This window comes from Oreochromis aureus, linkage group 9, assembly GCF_013358895.1.
Source record: "Oreochromis aureus strain Israel breed Guangdong linkage group 9, ZZ_aureus, whole genome shotgun sequence".
Lineage (NCBI taxonomy): Eukaryota > Metazoa > Chordata > Actinopteri > Cichliformes > Cichlidae > Oreochromis > Oreochromis aureus.
Genome location: NC_052950.1, coordinates 15,692,998 through 15,716,891, shown reverse-complemented (window position 1 = coordinate 15,716,891; position 23,894 = coordinate 15,692,998). Strand labels below are relative to the sequence as shown.

Here is a 23,894-nt window from a genome sequence, read left to right as displayed (position 1 = left end):
CTCACATTTGACTCTATAATACTTTGGTATACAGATGAATTCATGGTCTGCTTAGTGACTGGAAGGTGTCCAGGTCCTGTGGCTGTAAAATAAGCCCTAATCATTCCCCCCACCATGCTGACAGCTGTGTTTGGGTTTCTCTGCTTATTACGAGCAAATATCCAAAGGTCTTGTGGTTTGTTCAAATGCAACTTTGCAAGCCTAAGCTCTGCTGTGTTCTTTTTATAGAGAAAACCCTTCCAGACCTAAAAAAAACTGCTGAAATTTCTGCTTTCATAAAGATGCTCACACTTACTTATCCTTCTCATTGTTGTGGAGGGTGGAAATAATGATACAGTCTAACAGGTCATATGTTGTTTTATGCTGTCTTAATTTCTAAAACAGTTAAGGATTGATTTTTATGTCCTGATATTTGAAAACTTAGACGTGAAAGACACCATACCTTCTTTTTCACATGACATCACTGGGGTTTAACAGTGTTCTTTGCACCTCTTCCCACTACTTCAACTCTTTATTTGCACAGTTGAGTCAGCTGTTGTCAAGTCATGTCCCCTCCCAGTCTCTATTGACCTTTAACTTTTTAGCATCAATTAAAAAGTCTAAGTCTGCTTCATATTAAGTTATACATTTTTTTTCTTTTATTCACATTTTGATTCATTTGAACATTAAAATTAATAATTAAAAAAAGACACACATTCCCAAATTTTGTTCATATAGTGCAGATTAACATATAGTGCGTACAGGACATTAAGGTCTCTACGTTGCATTATAGGGTACTTACTGTGTTGCTGGGGTGGAAGAGAGGTCTGCTCAGACGTGAGCAATGTACATTTCCAATCATCGCAGCGAGAACAGCGCCATGTTCAAACCTGACGATTCACCCAGAGAGCTTTAATATTTTTGAGATATTTCAAGTATCGTCAGAGTTTGTCAGGTTTTTGTGGACGGCTGACATCAGGTCCCAAAGAGCCAAAGAAATCTCTGCTAAACATGAAAGACTACTAAAAAATTACATGGCTTTTTTTTTTAAATGGTGAAAATCCACAAGTGCTTCCTTTAAAAGGTGAGACACAACCTTTTATATGGCTAGATGTGAGAGTGATAACATTACCTCTTTGTGGAGTCTAAAAGATGCAATTTACATTCAAGAGGTTAATAAATGAAGGCTCTATTTTTTCTATTTCATCAAACTATTTGGTGCAGTAAGCCTCGAGGACTGGATTTTGTGTCTCTTTTACAATCATCCAAAAAAACGTGAGCTTTAAAAGTTGTGTTTATGTCTTGTTTTTCTGTATTTTGCTGGGTTTTGCTTAGGGTTTTTGCACATATCATCTGCATTTCAGAAACTTGACAATATACGGTCTTCTGGGCTCCTGCAGAGAATTTCATATGAATATCTTAGAAGTAACTCGTGATCAGTGAATTTCAATGCGATCGTTTTTGTGAATACGGTCTAAAACAGCAAAGGCCGTGTGTTATCCAAGCATCGCCTCAGCTACTCTAGGGTTCGCAGGGGTCTGTCGTTTAAATTCTGTTTAACTAGCACAAAATTACACAAAATGAATGAAACCAGCTCCAGTGTGCACGATATGTAGAACTGAATGTAAGACGAGGTGTTTCTGTAAGTCTGTGCCTACTCGCGCATAGCTATCACACCGGTTACAAGAAAACTTGGCATCTTGAAGAGAAAATGATAATCTCACATAATAAGACAAAAAACCAAAACTGATGATATTATAAGCAAGCTGTTTGACAGTCTCTATCAGTGCTGGACAATCCAAAGTCAAAGATGCTGCACGAAAATCTGACACTTTGTCCTCATCCTCTTCCTCCTGTCTGCTTGGTTGCCCAGAAACAACAGAGACAGTGATGGCTTCTTAGCTCTGCAGCTCAGAACTACATTCCCCATGATCACCGTCTGCATTGCATATTTGCAACATCCTTGAGGGTAACTGTTTTTCAGTTTGTCAGCCAGTGTTTGGAGGAGTGTGTGCATGTGTTTGTGAGTGAGGTGTGTGTGTGTGTGTGTGAGTGTGCGCGTGTGCGGGTTGGTGTGACCGTCTACTTTTCGTCTTCATCCCCTTCACTCATGCTGCTTATAGACGCAGACGCTCCTTTTGGGGAGGTAGGGGGCGAGGGCCGCGCGTTGTGCCAGCGGGCGGGGGGAGACGGGGGAGAGGGTGAGCGCAGGGGGGAAAGTTCGCGGGGAGGGCTATTGCTGGGTGACTCTCTGGGAGACAGAGCGTAGGAGAGCATTCGACCACTGCGCTCCTGAAACACTTGTTTCTGCGCAAAGAGGGGAAAGAAGATCGAAATGTTAGGAAATCAGATCACCTGAGAAAACTGAATGTGGGGGGGGGCGCGGTCTGTGGCGCTGCTGCGGGGAGGCTGACACACCCGAGCCGCATCGGCTCATCACGCCTCCCCTGCAGCGGCGCCACAGACCGTGCCCCGCCACACTGGACTTGTTATCACATCAAAGTACAAGTGACAGGGAATAAAACTTCCACTTGAAAATGTGTCAAAGACATTCCAGTGACCAAATGATCGTAAGTATTTTAAAGTTTTTTCTATATTTAGTAAGCGTTGACATTGGATAGTTACTTACCCATGTCCCATCGGGTCCAAATAATTCTAGGAAGTTTCCGATGAATTCTCTGGATTTCTCTTCCCATTTCTGAATGAGGTCGTGGCTCTTCTCCTCCACTCGGTAAACAAAATGCTTGCTCTTTTCCTCGACTGTGCGAACTTTCTCCTTCATCCGATCCACTTGGTTCTGTAGCCGGTACTTCTTCTCCTGGGGGCACAAAATATTGCGGATAATTGCCACATTTTTGGAGAACCAGAACCTAAATCAAAAATTGTGAATATTGTAAATAGGAAGCATATGTCTGAGGTCAGTTTTCAACACCGCAGCTTTGTAGTCACATCACAAATTAAGCTCCATACAACTGTGATGCACAATATCCAAAGACCTGTTACTTTCTCAAAAGAAGAAAATCTGCTTTTTTTCACATTAAATTTGTGCTAAGCTGATGTTTAGAAATACAACACAGTGCAGTAAAATGTTCTCACATTGATGTAGCTGACGTTAAGCTCCTTGGCCGTGTAGCCACGTTGAAGGTTGCGTCGGGCGTAGACGTCATAGTCTCTGACAATTCTCGTAATCAGGTCAGAGGTGGAGATTCCTTCTGTGCGTTGCGTGGGTACAAACATCCCTGATATACACACACACAGCAGGTATGTTTTATGGTGGAAAACACAGTTATTTTATGTCCTTTTAATCATCGGACACTGACCTGCCTCCTTGATGTGTTTGTAAACGTCCTCACTTCCTGCTGAGGAGTATGGAATATCATCATGAGCCACAAAATCGATCTGAGGAACAATCAAAGGACACGTACTGTATGGCAGACACACAAGTGAACATGCAGCAGGTCTTTCATGGTCATGAAGACGTCATTTCACACAGAATTTCAGGGGTGATAGTCACACGCGTCTCATAATTAGAGGTCTCCTAAATGGTAAAGAAAGTTTCCTTACTCACAGCATAGCATCCTCCTCAAATACTTTACTCACTAGCTACAGGTATTAGGTCACAGGTGACAGGTGAATGTGTACAATACATATAGTAAATGTACTAATACTTCCACTCGAAGCACTCAAGCTTCATTCACCTGTTCACACAAATTCACATAGCGCGTTTATTCTCTTCCTTTAAGTGTTTCATTCGTACACTCTGACAGATGCACTGAGGGGGAGTTGGGGTTCAGTATTTGCCCCCAGGGAGACACTGGGGATCAAACTACTGATCTTCTGATAAGTGAATGACCAGCTCTACCTGTATATCAATGCACATCAGCATTAAAGGAGCTAAACTAGATTAGACTAGGTTAGATTTGACTGAAATATAATTGAATTTAATAGCAAAACTAAACTAAAATAAACTTAATTGCTAACACTGCCTGCACCATTGACTGAACGTGAGCAGGTAAGTTTCTTTCAGGTAATTTCACCTTGAAACCAAAAACTTTAAAGCCCGAAGAACTGTCAAGATCCTAATTTTGAGCAACAAGTGTCTCCAAACTTAGCCGATTAGTGAACAAAATGTTTCATCCACTTTAAAGCTTATATAGTTGAAACCCACACACACACACCTTGTGTTTCTCAAGGAACTCAGGCGTGAGAGTCCAGGGTGCATCTCTCAAGACCTCATCGACGTAGCGGCAGTGTCTCAGCGCCTCGTAACGTTCGTGCTCCGTCATGACTGTGAAGCCCTTGTACTTGTGGGTCAGTTCATCACTGCACACTGTTTCAAGAGCACAGCAGTGACATACATAAAACCCACGTGAGGTGTGGTGATTAAATAACAAATCTGGACAGGTGAAACCGTACCAGTGTGGTCTGTCTTACCTCCTACTATGAGGTAGGTGTTTGGAAAGAGATTCTTGGCCTGCATGAGAGCACGAGCGTGTCCAGAGTGGAATAGGTCAAAGATGCCATCTGCGTAGACTCTGACTGGCCGGTCCACTGAAAATACAGAAAGAAAAACAGAAAAACAGTACAACATCACGGGAACAGGTAAGCACAAATAAGTGAAGTGGTGTGCTGTTAGAGTAACAGTTGATATAGCCTCAAGTCAAACACACAAACAGAGAATAAGCAGGCTGCAAAGTAGTTTTGCACAGCTTCATCTGGAGCCACAGAGGCTCACTTAAACATTTTTAAATGTTTTTGAGCATGATCAAATTGGCAGTGCTTTTGGAGTCAAAGGATTTTCACTGTTTTCTGGCTGTTTTTCACCAGCTTTGGATTTGACTAGGGTCAGCATCACTGCTGGTAGCATGAGCCAACACCTGGACCCTACAGAGGTTGCACAGGTTGTCCAACTCCTCCAGGATGGCACATCAGTAGGTCCCATTGTCAGACGGTTCGGTGACTCCCAGCACAGCCTCAATAGCATGCAGGAGATACCAGGAGGCAGACAGTTATTCTAGAAGAGCTGGACAGGGCTCGCCATCTGCTACTTAGTGCAAGGAGGAACAGGGTGAGCACTGACCCCCAAAAAACGACCTCCAGCAGGCCACTGGTGTGAATACAAGCTACTGAGTACCATATTGAGCTGGTGCAATTAAACTTCAGCAAAATGGACTAGCCTGCTGCTTTCATTCCTAAACCATTACCCAGTCCACATCAATGTAGATATCCAGCATTCTTTTTTTCCCATTGAGATCTAATGTGTTTTCAAACTGTTACAATAATTTGTTTGAGCAGTGTATAGCCATACCTTTTTAAATAACATGCTAACAGACAGAAGACAAAGAAGAAAGAAAGAAAGAAAGAAAGAAAGAAAGAAAGAGACTCTTTTGTGGAAGTAATGAGCGTAGTTGAACTGCCAGCAAGTTACTGCAAGATGTAGTTAAACCCCTACATTAATTACAAGTTCAGTCGTCCCCAGCAGTGGTGACATGAAAAGGACTAGTAATGACTTGCCCATTTCAGTCCAATTATCTTGTAAAAACACATGCTATTATCTCACATACTATAATTACTGTAGCAGTGCAAGTACAAGAGTACATGGGAAGTGGCAGCTGTAAAAATGGCAACAGCAGACAACAACACATTTAGTGGAAGGAGTTAGCACAGAATTAGTGGTGGTAATGACATCAGGGGTAAGAGTGTAGTAGCTGCTGTGAGAGTTCATAGTACAAACACTTGGAACAGAACCATTAGTTGCAACAGCAATAGGAGCTGTAGCAGTGGTGGTAGTAGTAGTAGAAAAAGAAGTAATTGTGATAGAGTAGTGCAGTAGGAGATGTTGCAGAGGAATGCTGTAAATGGAAAACATCAAAGCTGGGAGGAGACTGTGCGCAAGACAGGAGGATACCGAACAGCGGGAGGTCTACCTGGGGTGCCTTTGCAGGCCTGAGCGATGGTGAGCTTCTCATGAGGCGCGCGACAGTCACAGCTGGTCTCGTTGGCAAAGATGGCAGGCTCTGTGAGAGTCTGAGACAGAGAGTGACCAGGTTAAACACAGAACGAACGAGGGAGACTGATGACAGTTACTTCAGCATCCAAAAGCATGGGAAATCCCTTTGCAGAGAAACACACTCATCTATCACTTCAGCTATGCACAGCATGCCTCCTTTTCCACGCCCTTCCTCACTTACTGTAACCTCCATTAAGTTATTGATCATAGCTGATGTCTACGCTCTATTGGGACAGCAGCGCATGAAACAGACAGCGCTGCACTCAATGTTATTGATCAGTCAGTGTGTGCGGGCAGACCTACCTTTTCGCAAACCTGTGTGAGCATTGACATGATGGGACAGATAGATAAAGAGTAGAGCTACTGATTCAAAAGCCTCCCAGGAAAAATGCAAAACAAGAAGAGCACTTATGCGGTAAAATGAACACGGTGAGGAGCGTTATCACTGGGACATGGAAGCAAAATACAGAACAAGAAAGCACAGGTGAGATATGGGTGCCTGTTAGCATGTGTCAAAGCTATATCAAGGTTAAAGTGTTGCAGCCCGCCTGAAAATGTGTCTTTTCGTGCCATCTGTTAACTGCAGGAGAAACGCTGAATCTCAATCACACAGATAAAAAGGACCTGGAGTCAGCACAGAACAGAAAGCCGTGGGAGTGTGAGAGGAGGAAGAAAGGATGGAGACAGATTCAGCCTCTGTGGAATAAACAGGCACCTGACGTCAACATGTATCCTCCAGGAGCAGCAACCGGTCTGGCATGGAGACAAACCAGTAAACGTGACACCAAGGCGGGGAGTCTGAGAGGGTTTTAAAAAGGTAAATAGATGAAGAAGAAAACACAGAGCTAGAGGGCAGATATTATTTGCATATGTGTATGCATCAGCAGTCCAATATAATGAAGGGAAAATTGATTCCAAATATTTTATATTGACCTTAAAACAGTACCTCACTGCCATAAATCAAAAAAGAAACTTGCCACCATTGTTTATTGAATTTTTATTACCAACCTCGAATTTGGGTAACAAATCAAGACCCACCTCGGTATCCTTATTAACCTTTTTCACTATAACCTTTAACAGATCAAAACGCAAAATTTCAACATTTATGCCTGCTGACTGCTAGTGACCAGAAAGGTGGAATCAGAGGCAGAATGCAGGAGAGAGTTCATGAACTGCAAAAGCAAGCTTTAGTGGCAGCTATCCAAGTTCAAAACACAAGAAACTAACATAAGCAAACAGATGATGTGATAAAAGATGAAAGAAAGACAGAAGACTGACGACTAATGAGAAACGGGAGGAGAGGAGCACAGGGGAACACAGTCAGCAACAGGTAAAAATCATTAGGGAAGGCAGACAGGAAGCAAAACTGACACAGGAAACAAAAGAAAACAATCTTCAAAGTAAAAGCCGGTAATGATTTAAAGAGGCTAACAGATACCAACAGTAACACTTAGCAAGATGACAGAGAGAAGGGAGCAGAGAGGGACCAAGGCATAAACACAGAAATGAAAAAAGAGAGAAACACAAAAAGAAACACCAGAAATTTGCTAATAAAACCAATAATATGACCAAAAAAACTTCTATTAAAAGCTCAAAGACAGGGGTAAGCAACTCCAGGCCTCGAGTGCCAGTGTCCTGCAGGTTTTAGATGTATCCTTGATCCAACACAGCTGATTTAAATGTCTAAATTACCTCCTCAACATGTCTTGAAGTTCTCCAGAGGCCTGGTAATGAACTAAGCATTTGATTCAGGTGTGTTGCCTACCCCTGCTCTAAGATAATAAAATAAAATAAAAAAGCTACACACTTAACACCACCACAACTAAGACTTGTAATATCCTAGAATTATAAAAGAAACAAACAGAACCTCGAACTTGAACACATTAAATAAAAACTCAAAATAGGTATCAAGGACAAACAGTAGGGACCGTGGCAGTTAGATCCTGGCTGATCCTGTCTCAGTGTTGGAGATAAGTAGGTAATTTTGCTTGTACTTGTCTAACTTTGAAAATGCACATGGCTGGATCATAAATGAATATTTGTTTTTCCAAAAAGGAGTTCAAATTGCACATGTATAAGCTGCACAGTATAGCCTGCCTATCTGTGTAACAGCTGTTTTTTGCGGTCATTTCTTTTGTCCTGTCTTCCTCCCCTCACCACCAACCGGCCCCTCCCTGAGCGTGGTTCTGCCAGCGGTTTCTTCCTGTTAAATATGAGTTTTTCCTTCCCACTGTTGCCAAGTGCTTGTTCATAGAGGGTCATCTGATTGTTGGGGCTTTCTCTGTATTATTGTAGGGTCTTTACATTACATTATAAAGCATCTTGAGGCGACTGTTGTTGTGATTTGGTGCTATACAAATAAAACTGAGCTGAATTGAATTTCTATATTCAAAGTATACCTCAAAGTACTTTTTCCATCCTTTATCATCCCTTCACTCATACGTACCTTTCCATCTCTATCCTTGAGCTCCCTAACCTGCTGCACATCCTTTCCAGCTCGATCTCTCTGCTTTCCTTCCTTAGTGTCCAGCCTCACATAGAACTCACTACAAGCCTTTTCCTTTGCCTCTTCTATTTTCAACAATCTAACTTTTCCTTAGCTAACCTCCTCTTTTAAATGCTGTCCTGTACTTCCTAATTCCGCTGCACTTACAGATGACATTACAGCCAGAAGGTGTTGGTTAACAGTGTTTATTAGAGCTTAAAAGTGAATAAATGCATAACACACACTTCAACAGAAAAGAACAACAAAGTGCTGGAGGAGTTCCCTCATCACCCGTGATTCACCTATGGCCCAGGAAGAACAGAGCTCCACCATCTGAACACAGCAGATGGTAAAGACTGAAAACCAAGTGACCAGAGGTACAGGCACCTGACCTATCAGAGCAGGCGCTCAGTAATGCCGACTCTGGCACAAGCAAAGAACATCTGGCATAAGAAGGATTAAGGCTGGGGTGAAAGAGAGAGCCACGGGGACACGGGACATGAGACTAACAATGAGATTGGCTCTCAAGAAGAAAAAATGGCTCGATGGAGTGGAGACGGAGGTGAGGAAAGGGCAAAATGGAGAGTTTTTAGGAGCATTAAAGCAATAAATCACACCAGAGTATCCCAACATAGGAAGCTCTGTATCCTTGCTGCGGCAATTTCCCCCTCAGCAGGAGGTTCATGCTATGTTGGCTACCGTACGGACCCCTTCCCTCCTTTGGCAACACACTCAGAAACACCCACACACACTGTCCACTCAGCACTCTAAGCAGATCCCACAGCCACATGCTACAGGGGATCTGTTTCATAACAGGACCCTTTGTCTCCCTCTCTCTGTCACACACACTCTGTGCGCAATGGAAGACGAGAAAACACACACACACATAGGCGCGGATGCCCTACCGTTCGGGGATGAGGGCAGGTGTGTTCAAGCTCCTCCATTATTCCCAAAGACTCATGGGATGCAGCTGTGGTCCCTCTGATATGTGACTCAGCATCAGTGGAACGATGCCTCTCCTCACCACTCTGTCTCCTTCCTCAGTTCCCCCGCCCACTCTCCGCTCTGCCTCTCTGTCTGTCCTCTCCTCATCATCTGATCCTCTCTGCTGCAGAGACGCAGACTCATGGCAGAGGCCTCACTCTGACTATTTTTTGGAATAAAAAATTCTGCCTTCCGCGTTTTAATAGTAATTTAAAAAGCGTCAAGCGCCGTCTGTTAAATCACAGTTATATTCCCTTTAGTCTTGCGTCATATTAAAGCGTTAACATAAAAGACTTCTCCGAATTAAAAGGCTTTAACCATGTTTGCTCAGGGGTGCCCCTTTAGGGTATACGGGGAAACACCAGAGCACTCTTCTTTTGACTGCTTGACTCTATGGTGAAATCCTCACATGGGAAAACATATTTGGCAAATAATCTGATTTTGATTTTCTACGATCTGTCTGTTTATTACTGTGTACTAACAAATGAGCACAGATTCAACCCAAAACAGCGAGAAGATAAATTAAGAGATCACACTGGCATCTTTTCACCAGCCGTGAGTGAATCTGTGTCGGCGTAAACGATCTCTGCGAACTGAGGAGCTTTCTCCATGGCGACGGAAAAGAGGAGAGAGAGCTCCATGAGGTAGCCAATGAGAGAGGACCGCCAGTATACCCGGTGAGGATTGGTGGAGCAGGCCATAGCACCATCAGTGAAAAATGGCACTGAGTGGCACCGCTATCCGCCAAACGCTGATTTAAATAGAAGTATGTGGGTTTTCACGTGTCTAATGTATGTGCTTATCTTTGTGTGAGATTTGTAAACAAACATGATTGTGGAAAAGAAGAAGCTAAAAAAAACTGTCCTGACTAGTTTAGTATCCCTCATTGTATAACTTAAGGTAAACCAAGCTCCTATAGAGTACAGCAGTGCATTTGACTGTAACAGGATCGTCGTATTTTAATATTTGGCGGATTTTCTTTAGGGTTAGATTCCGACCACTCAAGAAAGTTTACCCTCCAAGCTAACGGGCAACTTACCCCCGCGAGGCCTCAACAAAAAGAAGAAGAAAAAAGTCAACAAATGGAATACGCATATAAACTGCGCATAAAGAAACAATTATTTTAATGTCTGTTTAGGGATGTCTTACCTTTAGAGATCCTCTTCTGCGACAAAAAGGCGCGACAGGTGCGCAAGAGGAATGCGCTCTGACGCGTCGTTGTTTCACCATGGTGGAACAAACAAAATATCACAATGAGACTCACTTTTTCTCTGCTTTGCTCTTTATAAAGTGAGCGAGCTGCGCAGCGGCAAAAGTGCAGCAGAGCAACAACAAGCTGTTTGTCTACTCTGACCAAAGGACGCATCAGCTGCTCAGCGCTGATGAGCAGCGACAACTGTGGGCCATAGTCGATATAGCAGAGCTTACAGTAGACTTCCTCAGTTTTGTACCTCAGCAAACGGCCTAATTCATGCAATCTGCAACTTCTTACCCTAATGAGAACAAGTTTAAAAAGCCTAATGTTGTAAAGACAAAAATAAGATGAATACTACAAAGAGCCTTTCTATAACCTGCAATATACTGTGCAGTCCACCGGAACTTGGCGAAGTAATCAGTCATTTAATGTATAGAAAGCCAAAATAAGCCGTGTGAATGGAGGACAAAACACGCTTTGTGTTTTCATTATTGGACGCACTGTGTCTCTGTGGCCCCAATCTGGGACAGGAATCTATTGTCCTCTCCATGGACCGGTTTGGTTGCTGTGGAAACCAGCTTCACTGGGGTAGCCAGGCTTTGAAAAACAGAGCAAAATAATGGCCCCTTTACTAAAAATCCCCGGATTTATAGAATGGTTTAAAAGATTTTTTTGTTTTGTAAATATATATTGTTCTTGTTTTGTTTCTTTTAGCCAAATTGCGATGCGATTTTATTAAATCAAAAGAAATAAAAAGTCACTATAAACTCGTTTGAACCTCATACAATATTTATGCTAATATCACATAAATTGACTTTTTGAGACCAACTGACAAAATTTTGCTCAGAAACTTTCTCTGATTTATATTCTTATGATTGCATTTTAAACTTCTTTAAGTTACATAAACTTGGTTTCAGTGTAAATTCTGAAAACGGTCGAAATTGTGGATATATTTTAAGCCCATGCTCTGTATGCCACATCGCGCCAGACCTCAGTAATCACACACACATTTGCCTGCCAGATAAATATAATCCGGTGCACAGAGAAGAAGATACAGTGCAGCCCATAGGGAGAAATAATACTGCTATATTGTACAACACTGCCACCTTGCGGACAGAGGTGATATAGCGTGCCAGTTTATTGGTTGGGCGCTCTGTCGTCACTTCCGACATATGACTTTCCCCGGGAAGACGATTTGGCGCGAGCTGTTCTGTTGTTGTGTTGACCTGCCATAACCGTACGAATAAATAAGACAAAACCACCACTTCTCGCCATGGCTCCAGTGTCAAACCCTGACAAAGACATGGACGCTCCGGACGGCGGTGAGTTTTGGGCCTCGCGCCTCCGTTTTTGCTGACTTTTGGCGACATTGCGGTGGGAAAGCAAAGAAGCTAGCTGACACGCTAGCTAGTTCAGATTATATTAATACACCTGCTATCAGGCTTCGGTCATTAACACCCAAAGTGCCCACCGTTGTCTGCTTGCCAGCGTTTTACACTGTTAAATGAGTATTATTAAGGTTCAAGCAGGAGGACATGAAGGTAAATATAGGTAGCTAGCAGAAGAGCGCTGATGTGGAGGTCTGTTAACTCGCCACTAAAACCTTCTGTGGCGCTTCGAGAACGAGAAAAATCTATATAACGACCACCAGTAAGTCTTCAGACGTTTAAATTGAATGGTAAAAGAAACACAGGGGTCAGGTCGATCTGGTATATGTGTATTATATGTTTGAAGAAACGAGTCAAACGTCCTTCCTTATACTGCGTTGTCTTGAACCTCTCCTCAGACGATGGAAGTGAAGCCTGTGGTTTGGCGAAGACTCGCTCCAGACGGGAGAAACGGGAGAAGGTGGGGAGGAAGTCTGCACTGGAACAGCTCAAGAAGGCTAAGATGGGAGAGAAGATCAAATATGAGGTATGAAAGGCAGCCTTAATCACTGGTTTCTGCTTCAAGGTGTGTGAAGAATATGTTAATTTGCATCAAACACCTGTTTTAACTCCTTCACTGTGACTTAATAAACAAAGCTGGTTAAGTATCTTCATACTTCCTTTTACAGCATCTGTTTTTCACTCATTAAAATGATTCATGCTGTTCTCTATCCTAGGATGCTGTATGCAGGTGTCATATCACAGTAGTACACCTGTGTTTTAACCAGTGTTGTGTTTTTCAGGTGAAGGAGTTCAGCAGTGTGTATGAGGAGGTGGATGAGGATGAGTACTCAAAGATGGTACGAGAGAGGCAAGAGGATGACTGGATTATTGATGATGGTTAGTGTCAGTCAGCCTGCTGTAGGAATATTTATACTGTGCCAACGTCACAATTGTTTTATTACCTCTTCTTTTTTCTTTCTTTTTTTTGCCAGATGGAACAGGATACGTGGAGGATGGACGAGAAATTTTTGACGATGATTTGGATGATGATGTAGTAGAAGACAAAAGGGGTAAACACAAGGAGTTGATTACATTTTCTGGAGTAAGTTGTCCAGATCAGGTGCGTGAATAGGTTTTGTTTGTTTTATCAGGAAAAGGAGGCGCCAAAGGAGGTGACTCAAAGAAGAATGTGAAGAAATCTGTCGTAGCCAAACCCAACAGCATTAAGAGCCTATTCATGAACAGCAACGTCAAGAGGCCTGCTGAGGTATGTGTTTGTTAGCATCTTTGATTTGCTTCTGTGAAAAATGCCCCATGCAGGTCTACATGTAAGGATTTCTGTGCCTGCATGGTGCTTTGGATATTCCAGTCAGTGTAAAGCTCAAAAACATCCAGCTTTTTTTTATTTGTTTGTTTGTTTGTTTTTGTCCTTATGCATTTGTCAGATGTTTTTGTACTTTTGTCTCTTACAGAAAGATGTTGATCTGTCCAAAGATGACCTGTTAGGGGATATCTTGCAGGACCTGCACTCTGAGGTTGGTAATTCTTCATTTAAAAATGTGACCGTAGTCTGTAGTATTAACCACACTTGAGATTACACATGCTATTCTAAAACCTGCAGTCTTTTATTAGGTTTCTCTTCACGCCATTTTGACTTTTTTCCTGTTTGGGCATGATGACATATTCCCTTCTGCTTTTTTTTTTCTTTTAAAGGCCGTAATTTCTTTCTATTGGTGTCTTAGCCTTTGTTAATGTGGCTTTAAAATATGCTCCGTCTTTCCAGAAACCAGCTCTTCTGACTCCTCCACCTGTGGTGACTCTAAAGAAAAAGAAATCTGTGGGATCACCCATGAATCCCTTCTCTATCAAACCTCAGTTGCCAAAGGTAACTCAGCCCACCCTCCTAATCAAAGGATATTGATTATCTCTTTAGACAAATTTATAAAGTGGCTTACCTGAAGTTGTAATGAATCATCATCCCTTTGATAGCAGGACTCGCCCTCAGCAGCTGGGTTAAAGGCAAAAGTGATTCGAACGCCACCATCACAGTCTGCCCCCAGGTCATCAGTCCGCCCTCCCTCCTCCACATCTGCTTCTCCTATGGCAAAGCAGAAGGTAAAAGTGGAAAAACTGAATGAAGAAGACAAGAACGAAGAAGAAGGTAATGAAGACGGTTTCTAATCTCTTTCCTTTTTTTTGCTTTGTGAAAAGTTTATGCACTAACTTTACATTTTAACGTGTTCCTCAGTGAATGATGCCATGGCATTTGATGAGATGGACTTTGATGAACCGATGGAGGTTGGCCTCGAGGAGGAGGCACCTGTAGTGAAAGACGACACGGAGTCTAAACCTGAAGTAGCAGCAGTGACTGCAGTCAAAGTTGAGGCCAAAGCTGAACCTCAGGACCCAGTCCTCATGTGAGTTTTTTATGCCTTTAGTCCAACCTCATCTTATTTCCCATAGTTGTAGTTCTATGGGTCGTGCTAAAATTGCTGTGTCTTCCAGTTTGGAGGAAACGAAGCAAGGACAAGGAAAATATAAAATGCATATAGCAAAGTTAACACGATGTTTACATAAGTCAATTTAAATGCCCTTTAAACAGGTGTTTAGTCCTGTGGCATCTGTTCCTCCCGTGGTTTACCTGCACATGCCGGTGTTTCTAAAGGAATTCGAAAAGCTAAATGCGATGGCTGATTATTGCATGGGCTATTATGAAAATGACTGCAATTCAGTTCACTTCAGTGGTTCACAAATCTGTCTGGGTCAAACGGCAGGGCTCCATACAGTAAAGAAAAAGACGAAACATGTCACACTTCTGTGTCACACCTGCAGTCAACCCCCCACAAAACATTGCTGGACTCATTAAGGTCTGAAATGATTGTAGGTGTGAGTAACTCCAGATTAAAAATAAAAATCTAAGCCGTCTTGTTGTGTTGTCAACTTGCATGAAGTCAAAAATGAATTCCCCAGCAAGTGAGCAGCATTTAATGTTCCTCACGCTTGTTTTTAAAAACATGGGAGTCTTGTGTTGCCTGCTTTTATATTCACTGCTTTGTGCAGTCACCTTGATGATTGCAGGTGCAGTTAGCATGACCCACAGAACTAATTATGTTCTTAAACTGGAATGGTTTGCATATGAGCAGATGAGTTTTTAGCAGTTTCTTTGCTGTGTTCCTTGTCAAGGTCCAGCAGAATTGGAAGCTCTTGGGGACAAGAGGAGGAGGGCGGAGCTAACGACGCTCCGGCCGAGGTGCAGGTCGATTCCAGCCAACTTCCTCTGGTGGAGGGGCCAGACGGGGAGCAGGTTTTCCGCTTTTACTGGTTGGATGCCTTCGAAGACCCATACAACCAACCAGGTGGGTCCCATTTTCACCCACTGTGAGGATTAAATACAATGCGGTTACATTTACTGTTTTTAAAAAATCATGGGCAGGTTTGTAGAGCTCACCCTGATATGTGAATTTAAATTAAAGGTGTGGTATACCTGTTTGGAAAAGTGTGGATTGAGTCTGCAAAGTCTCATGTCAGCTGCAGTGTTAGCGTCAAGAACATTGAGCGGACCATGTACCTCCTACCTCGCGAATATGTAAGTTTCATCTGTGGAAAAATTCATTACCTGTGAAAGTAGAAAGCTATGTGATTGTGTTGTTTAACTATGATTGAGTTAAGTAGTATTTTTATTTGTTTTCCTCTACAAAATATTAGCAATTGAATATATGGAACTATATTTGTTGGAATCTAAAAAGTGAGATGTAAGTTTTATACAGAAATATCTACTGATTAAAAGTCTTAATTAGTGTTTGTATTGTATTTAACAGAAGACAAACCCCAGGACCGGGGAGGTGTCCAACACTCCAGTAGGGATGATGGATGTGTACCAAGAGTTCAACGAGCTCTCTGAGAAGTTTAAGATCATGAAGTTCAAGTCGAAGGTCTGATTATGGACTGTAAAGTGTGAATGTAGTCATGTTTTTAGCTTGTGTTTGATTTCTTTTTCTTGTCCTACAGAAAGTGGAGAAGAACTATGCGTTTGAAATTCCTGATGTGCCCACTCAGTGCGAGTACCTGGAAGTCAGATATTCTGTGAGCAGACTTGTATATATGCTATTCCCACATTGTCCACGCTTTATCCAGTTCTTTATGTTTAAATAAGCTTTAATCCTTTGGGAAATATTGTTTTGCAGGCTGAGTTCCCCTCGCTGCCTTCTGACCTTAAGGGGGCGACCTTTTCCCACATTTTTGGAACCAATACATCCAGTCTGGAGCACTTTCTCCTCAGCAGGAAGATTAAAGGCCCTTGCTGGTTGGATATCAAGTCACCACGTGAGTAGGAGATGTAGACTTTTGTATTACTGATGAAAGATTTTACTGAGTTTAATGTTATCTGTTGGAATTCTGCAAAAAATTTCAGATGGCATGTTAAACTTTGTCTCTAAACTTCACTGTGTCAATGTTAGAGCTAATGAACCAGCCGGTCAGCTGGTGTAAGGTGGAGGCGCTCTCTCTGAGGAGTGATTTAATCTCCGTGGTCAAAGATCTCCCACCTCCACCACTCACTGTCATGTCCATCAGTCTCAAGACTGTCCAGAACCCTAAAACTCACCAAAATGAGGTCAGAACACACAATCAAATATCCTGCTGGATACTGTGATTTTATGGTTTTTGCAAACAGACTGAAATTCTAAAGAAGTGAGGACTCAATGCAGTATTTTCCCCTGCAGATTGTGTCTCTAGCTGCGCTTATACACTATCGCTTCCACATGGATAAAGCTCCTCCTCAGCCTCCGTACCAGACTCATTTCTGCGGTGAGTTTTTTCATGGCGTCGCACATGAGAATGTAGTCTTTGCATGCATAGTTATTTAACAGACTGCTGTTTATTTTAACAATCCCCAGCCTTAACATGTAAAACACAATGTCGGTTAAGAAGTAAAACCAAAGACTAAATGAGTGGGCTTGTCATTTTATTATTTGTCTTCTCAGTTATCAGTAGACCAGCTGACTGCATCTTTCCTTATGACTTCAAAGAGGCTGTGAGAAAGAAGGTGAGCGCGTATCCAGATGTTTGCACTCATTCATAAACTTCATAATCACAAACTTCAGCTTTAAACATGCATACTAACGTTTAGTGCACAAATCTGGGATTCATCATCTTCCGGATGTTGTCCGTACTCTGCCTGAAAACTTTAAAACTGACTCAAATGACACAAACAAATTCTGGGACATCCCTCTCTATTTTTCCTCTAATGTTTCATATACAGTGCAGGTCACTTCGGACAAATAATTGCACAACAGGGATGCAACATACTGCTCTTTTGTCCAGCATGTTAACAGTTTTCCTTTTGTTAATCACCATGTTTTTTTTGGACACTTATGGATGTCTTAGTTGATTTTGACAATTCATATTAGCAAGCATTGGAGTTTTTCTTGTTTTTGCTGCATTCATCATACTGGACTTTACTGGAACAAGCTTCATCTTCTGTGCCAGTATTTGTTTTAATTTTTTATTTTTCTATCGATGGTCTGTTATCAGTAGCGTATCACTGCTGTCGAGCACGTTTAGGAAATTTCTTTCTGCACAATGCAGGGAACAGCTGTGACTGGAACACATCAGTGGTGATTGAGGGAGCGCTTGATTTGCTTTTTGTTTTAGTGGTGTAGCACGCATTTCCAATATCCCTCATTGAAGTTTGGGAAGCCAAAATTGTGAATGTGATTAAAATTCAGTTAATTTTGCTGCTTTACATGGAACTTGAATAGAAACACTTTAAAAAAAAAAAATTCATTTATTTGTTTGACAGACAGTATAATTTATAAACGTCAGTTAAAAACATATTTTGGGTTGATGACTGTATGTCTGAAGTAGGGTGCTGTATTTTAGTGAAAACACTGATGGTGTGACTCGCTCTGTTAGAATGGGAAGGTGGAGATTGCTTCTACAGAGAGGACCCTGCTCGGCTTCTTCCTGGCCAAGATGCACAAGATTGACCCTGATGTGCTGGTGGTGAGTAGGAGACGTTGAGATTGTGATAATGATTTTTAATTGGGTTTGAAGTTATATTGTTTTTTTTCTCTGGCTAAAAACACTGTACATGTTTGTTTTCTGTAGGGTCATGACATCTTTGGATTTGACTTGGAAGTTCTTCTCCAGCGCATCAATGTGTGTAAGGTTCCCCATTGGTCAAAAATTGGACGCCTCAGGAGGTCCAATATGCCCAAATTAGGGGTAAGAAAACAAATTTGCTGAGAATTTTTTCTTTGAACGTATTAGAAAGAGGGAAAAAAAAAGCTTTATGGTGTTTTGTGCTGGTGCTTTTGAATCTGCAGGGTCGTAGTGCCTTTGCAGAGAAGAACGCCACCTGTGGCCGCCTGGTGTGTGACGTGGAGATCTCAGCCAAAGAGCTGATTCGCTGTAAAAGTTATCATCTGACTGAACTCACTGCTCAGGTGCTGAAGACTGAGAGAATCACAGTCCCACAGGAAGACATTAAAAACCTCTACAGGTAAATACATGTAAAGGGTAATTTCACCAAAAACACAGGATAAGAAGTAGAAGTCACTTCTTTTGTATTATTCATCTTTAAAGTTTCTACATGTTATTTCTTTGCTCACAAATCAATGTGGGAAATGTGTACATTAATATATGAATGAATATGTGTGTCAGTGACTCTCCTCACCTCCTGTACCTGCTGGAGTTGACATGGACAGACGCCAAGTTGATCCTCCAGATCATGTGTGAGCTCAACGTGCTGCCGCTCGCCCTGCAGATCACCAATATTGCTGGAAATGTCATGGTAATGCCAACAATGCTGCTGTTTCTTTAGCATAATTTAACATGCACAATGATCTTATAGTTTGGCTGAGCCACAAAACTCAAATTGACAGTTTGCAGAATACCAGGGTATTAACATTCAATTAGTCACATACTTATAATGCACTCTCTCAACTGATCAAGAAAAGCATTACAAGTCTAAACCACAGGGCTAAAACCTGCAGGGCTGTGTGCTGTAGGTCTGGGTAAGATGTTGATATTTATATGCTGGATTGTCATGTGCGTTCTGTATCTTGGTATTTTCTGCAAAAGCAACAGGTGAGATGTTGAAAGCAGCTTTATTCAAACAGAGTTCTCATTTCAAAAAGCATAAAATTTAATTGTAGGATCGTATTTTAAAGCAGCTGGTTTCAGGAGCTGCAGTTTTACATATTTGTGTTGGAAATAATAACTGTTTCACTGAGTTTTCAATCAATTCCTGTTTTGCAAGTTTCTTGATATCATAAATTTAGCATTTATTACCAATAACAGAATTACATGACCTTTGGTATCCAGTTTAATACAGCTAAAATGGCAAACATGTATATCAGAGCGATCACACAAAGTATTTTCACACCGTAGTCTTTCTGCCTTTCTGATTATTGAGTTGGGGCAGATTTAAAGTGACTATAGACCAACTGATATCCTATATTTTATCTTTTTTTTAACAGAGATTCAAAAAAATCTGACATTCCAATTTATCGGCTAATATATAATGTTTTTTCTTTAGTGTTTTGGACACACAATACAGTAAACAGACTTCCCACTCCCAACATTTGTTATTTTTACTTGTTTATTTACTCATTTACTGTAGCATCCCCGGTTGAAAAGATGGTCTCTCAAACTGATGGTTCACAATCCTTTTATTAAACAGCCGTGTATGTGAACACACCGTAAGAGCTACAACATACAGAATAAAAGACTATTAGTAAATCAAACAGTGTGTTACCTTTAACCTTTTGACTTATTTATTAATCACAAATTAATTCTCTTTACCTTACATAACAAATAACACTGAAACTTGTAAATTATTGCATGTAACAGTGAAGTCGTTGCATCGCTGCCTAAACATGACGAGGTACGTTAGCACCCTCTAGTGGGTGAAAACTTAGCCTTTATCCTTAGTAGGTCAGCAGCTATATGCTCCGTAAAACAACAAAGTACATATCCACAGGACAAACTTTGTTACAAACCTTGTTCCCTCATCAACCAGGTGCTAAGAAACTGCTTTCAACTCAGGATTGCACCTTTATAGCCGTTCTTTTTCCTATTCCCGTCCATTAACCATAGAGCACACCTTCTCGCTGTGTCGCTCTGTGACTTTCAAAATAAAAGCATCCGCTGGGTCCAAGCTCTAACAATATAATAGCAACTCATAAGTTTACAAAACACTTTACAAAATATTAATGAGGTCATTTACATTTACCTTCTACCCAGCTCTGCTTGGATCAGCTCTTTGGTCCAAATGTGTGTGCCCTCTGGTGGGCAAATTATACAATGTCAGCGCAAATAACATGGGTTGATGAGTTTTTCTCCAATCTTTTATCTACTTTTTAAAATTTTTTATAATGCTGATATCAGTAACAAGAAACTAAACATGCTGTCACAATCCACTCACGCTTGTTTGACAAAGACATCAGTTTTACTTCACAAAACTTTATTCATTAGTGTTTTTAACCGACTTGTTTCAAGTCCAAACTAACATGTTTTCCCATTTTCTTTGAGGCAGAACAAAATCCTTTTTTTGACATCTTGTTCTGGAAGCTCTAATTGCCGTATGTGACAGAAAATGTCCTGGAAAATGGATTTTTCTCCCTGCTTTGTCTCTGCAGTCTCGTACTCTGATGGGAGGCCGCTCTGAGAGGAACGAGTTCCTGCTGCTTCATGCCTTCCACGAGAAAGACTACATCGTCCCTGACAAACCTTCTTTCAAAAAAGCACAGCTCGAGACGGTGAAGATGCAGCCAAATAACACACGCAGCTGAATTTTTGTTTTTTCCAAATTAGTTAATTGAAATAAAGCTCCTTCTATTTTTTTTCTTTTTTCTTTTTTTTTCCAGGCTGAAGGCGAAGATGATGTGGATGCAGGCAAAGGCAAGAGGAAGAAGAAGGCAGCCTATGCTGGAGGTTTGGTGCTGGATCCTAAAGTTGGTAAGCACTGGGCATGTCTAAAAAATGTATTTACTCACCTTGTCTGTTCATGTTTATGTCATTATCTTAACTCTCTTCTTCTCATTTTTAGGTTTCTATGATAAGTTTGTGCTGCTGCTTGACTTCAACAGTCTGTATCCTTCAATCATCCAAGAGTTCAACATCTGCTTCACCACCGTGCAGAGGGAGGCTCAGAACTCCCGGAAGAAGAAAGAGGTAGTGTTCAAAAACTGTGGTCACCAGATGTGTTTATAGGTTGAGCCTGTTGTCCTGCTACTTTAATGCTAAATGCTTCAGAGTCAAGATTCAATTCATTTACACACTTTTGACTTGTGTTTAAATGGCAACAGGAGGATGAACCAGAGGAAATTCCCGAGATTCCAGATCCTAACCTAGAAATGGGAATCCTGCCCAAGGAAATCAGGAAGCTGGTTGAACGGCGTAAGCAGGTCAAAGGCCTCATGAAACAGCAAGACATCAACCCAGATCTCTACCTGCAGGTACACATGTGATTACACGTGAACACACACTGGCGGTAGGGGTGGTATTTGTGAGCTTGTGTCAGAATAGAATAGAGAAGCTTTATTGTTATTGCATGTGATGTCTTTCATGAATGGAAAACCTCTTTTCCATTAGTACCTACTCACCACAGTTTTCAGGGTTTTCCATTAGGTCATAGTACCCGGTACCCCCTGCTCGGCCAGGGCTCCATAGCGATCCGAGCAGGTACTAAAATGCAACGTCATCAGACTGCACGCCACTGATTGGCCGATCAGTGGCGCCTTGTTCACAAAATTCAAAACCGCCTTTTTTTTAAAAACCCGGCAACGAGGGAAATGGCTACAAGAATCAACGCTGTGGTCCCCAAGTCGGACGAAAAGTCACAGACGGAGCAGCAGGTTTATGGTCGCCTCGATGTCCACCTTTGTTATAGCGTTCGTGTCGCATACTAATTACGTCACGGGATGCCCAGACGTGTTGCTATAACAACAACCAAGCACATTAGGTGGTATTCAGTTGTTATGCAAAACCAGACTATCCGAGTCAAGCCCTGGCAAGTCGATCCGATTAGGTACTAATGGAAAGGGGGCTAAAGTTGCACACATACTCAATAAATGAAAAACAATATGTAATAATATATAAAAATCAATGCAGTGTATAAAACAGTGTACCTAATAAGTAGCAGAAACTTAGATGAGAATGATTGAAAGCTCAGTGTACAAGGTGCTGTTACTGTGCATCTACTGATATAGAGCTATTAGAATGAAGATACTGGAAAGTGAGACTGTCTTTCACTGAGTTACATCTGTTGGATAAAGACTGTTCCTGAATCTGGAAGTGTGGGTCTTTAGATCCTGTTTTCCAGACAAACGACAACAAAGTGAATACATGATTAAAGTCCTTTATAATGTTGGAGCCATACCATATCAGATTAATTAAATCTGTTGATAAATATTTTGCTGCGCTGCACTTCTTTTAGCCGGTTTTCCCATTGGAATATTTTTGTCCCTCAGTACGACATCCGTCAGAAGGCTCTGAAGCTGACTGCTAACAGTATGTACGGTTGCCTGGGATTCAGCTACAGCCGCTTTTACGCCAAGCCACTTGCTGCCCTGGTTACACACAAGGGTAGGGAGGTGAGTAGACAAACACACTGCTGACTCTGTAGGCTATGTGGACACCCAGAGTTTTAGCTGTAAACCTTTTTTTTAGAGCAGTATCTGGATCTATAAAAGGGATCAAAGCTTTTGGTTGGCACCAGATACACTGAGACTGATTAAATACAAGTTTATCCTACTTTCTTTTGAAAAGTGTAAAGAACAGTCCCACGTTCATCCACAAGAGGGCACTGCTACATTATATTCAGCACTGTGCAACACTCCTTACTGTGGCCTATTTTCTTTGACTTGTCATTTGTTTTCTGCTTTATCCTGACTCACATTTGTTTCTACAAATGTCTTTGTTTCTCCCACACCCTGTGCCCTTTTCTGTCTTCCAAATATGATTACATCTTCAATTTAATTTAGTCAGAATAAGAGACTTGCCTTATTTTTGGTGATATCAATGACACTATGCAAGTATTTTCCAATAACAGAATGCCACGGCCACTCTTGAATCTAACACTCTCCATTTAGTCTCATTGTGTAAGCACTTCTTTCAACACACAAATGGAATGACAGGGGCATGCACGCTCAATAAATTGGTGCAAAGCAGCATGTGTACTGCATGACATAAACAGCTAAAGCTGGTATTGTAACTGAACACCCCCCACACACATGAGCACACACACACACTCACACTCTCCCACTATGTCAGTGGTAGTACTCATGTTCATTTAATGAGCTCTAACAGTACAAGTCCTCAGCAGAGGCATCAGGCTTTGCCTCAGGGGAGTCCTTCATTAAGATCCCCTTACACACTCATTGTGCTCCCTAATAGAGGGCAGGGCAGTAACTCACTGTGCGTGTTTGTTATTTTGTCAGTCCGTTTGGGGCTCCAGTCATGCTTGTTGTTCAGCTGACAGAGCTACATTGTTAAAGTTGTGTATTGGATTTGCTGCTGCAGGTGGGAGTTTCTGTCCCTCAACACTTCACCGCTTATATCTTGTATTATCAACAGCCTGAGGTAGATGGGTTCATTTACATTTGTACCTCCTGCTTGCTTTACATAATCCGGGAAGCATCACCATTCTCGTGTAAGGAGTAGACTAGATTTCCATTATTCGAAGGCTTTGCTCTTGCCCGTGTTGCTAGATTTAGAAGCCCTAATTTAATCATGTGGAATAGACTTACAGCTAGCAGCTATTTTCACGACCTTTCTTGGTGATTTATTTGTTGTATAAAAACTGAAACCTCAAAGTTATTTATCACAAGAGGCCCAGAAATCCAAATTTAGTTGGAGAAAGTGCTG

The 23,894-nt window shown here is 41.7% G+C and overlaps 2 protein-coding genes across 4 annotated transcripts in view; one reads left to right on the top strand and one right to left on the bottom strand.

Annotated features, from left to right (window-relative positions):
- Positions 1–699: 699 nt before the first annotated feature.
- Positions 700–10,754, bottom strand: pcyt1ba (phosphate cytidylyltransferase 1, choline, beta a). Of its 2 annotated transcripts, none has more exons than XM_039617170.1 (8): positions 10,608–10,754; positions 5,907–6,006; positions 4,414–4,530; positions 4,158–4,309; positions 3,300–3,378; positions 3,076–3,218; positions 2,609–2,797; positions 700–2,286 (listed from the first exon to the last, which is right to left on the bottom strand). In XM_039617170.1, exons 1-8 carry the CDS (start codon positions 10,686–10,688, stop codon positions 2,062–2,064), a joined length of 1,086 nt encoding a protein of 361 aa, XP_039473104.1. In that variant the 5' UTR covers positions 10,689–10,754; the 3' UTR covers positions 700–2,061. The 2 variants fall into 2 exon arrangements, with proteins under 2 accessions (XP_039473104.1, XP_039473105.1); XM_039617171.1 differs by lacking the exon at positions 10,608–10,754 and adding an exon at positions 9,380–9,530.
- A 1,075-nt stretch (positions 10,755–11,829) lies between these two features.
- pola1 (polymerase (DNA directed), alpha 1) overlaps positions 11,830–23,894 on the top strand; it is a 56,264-nt gene continuing 44,199 nt past the window's right edge. Inside the window, exons 1-26 of one of the 2 annotated variants that reach the window (XM_031750047.2) lie at positions 11,830–11,975; positions 12,440–12,567; positions 12,824–12,920; positions 13,016–13,093; positions 13,175–13,290; positions 13,496–13,558; positions 13,807–13,908; positions 14,016–14,184; positions 14,272–14,440; positions 15,207–15,379; positions 15,497–15,609; positions 15,842–15,955; positions 16,032–16,106; positions 16,208–16,346; positions 16,481–16,635; positions 16,745–16,829; positions 17,006–17,067; positions 17,937–18,026; positions 18,132–18,248; positions 18,350–18,525; positions 18,687–18,816; positions 20,666–20,785; positions 20,894–20,984; positions 21,076–21,200; positions 21,335–21,484; positions 22,499–22,621. In XM_031750047.2, the coding sequence (XP_031605907.2) occupies positions 11,927–11,975; positions 12,440–12,567; positions 12,824–12,920; positions 13,016–13,093; positions 13,175–13,290; positions 13,496–13,558; positions 13,807–13,908; positions 14,016–14,184; positions 14,272–14,440; positions 15,207–15,379; positions 15,497–15,609; positions 15,842–15,955; positions 16,032–16,106; positions 16,208–16,346; positions 16,481–16,635; positions 16,745–16,829; positions 17,006–17,067; positions 17,937–18,026; positions 18,132–18,248; positions 18,350–18,525; positions 18,687–18,816; positions 20,666–20,785; positions 20,894–20,984; positions 21,076–21,200; positions 21,335–21,484; positions 22,499–22,621 (3,009 nt within the window). In that variant the 5' untranslated portion in view covers positions 11,830–11,926. Of the gene's footprint in view, positions 11,976–12,439; positions 12,568–12,823; positions 12,921–13,015; positions 13,094–13,174; positions 13,291–13,495; positions 13,559–13,806; positions 13,909–14,012; positions 14,185–14,271; positions 14,441–15,206; positions 15,380–15,496; positions 15,610–15,841; positions 15,956–16,031; positions 16,107–16,207; positions 16,347–16,480; positions 16,636–16,744; positions 16,830–17,005; positions 17,068–17,936; positions 18,027–18,131; positions 18,249–18,349; positions 18,526–18,686; positions 18,817–20,665; positions 20,786–20,893; positions 20,985–21,075; positions 21,201–21,334; positions 21,485–22,498; positions 22,622–23,894 lie in introns of both variants that reach the window. The other variant, XM_031750046.2, reaches the window with a different exon arrangement.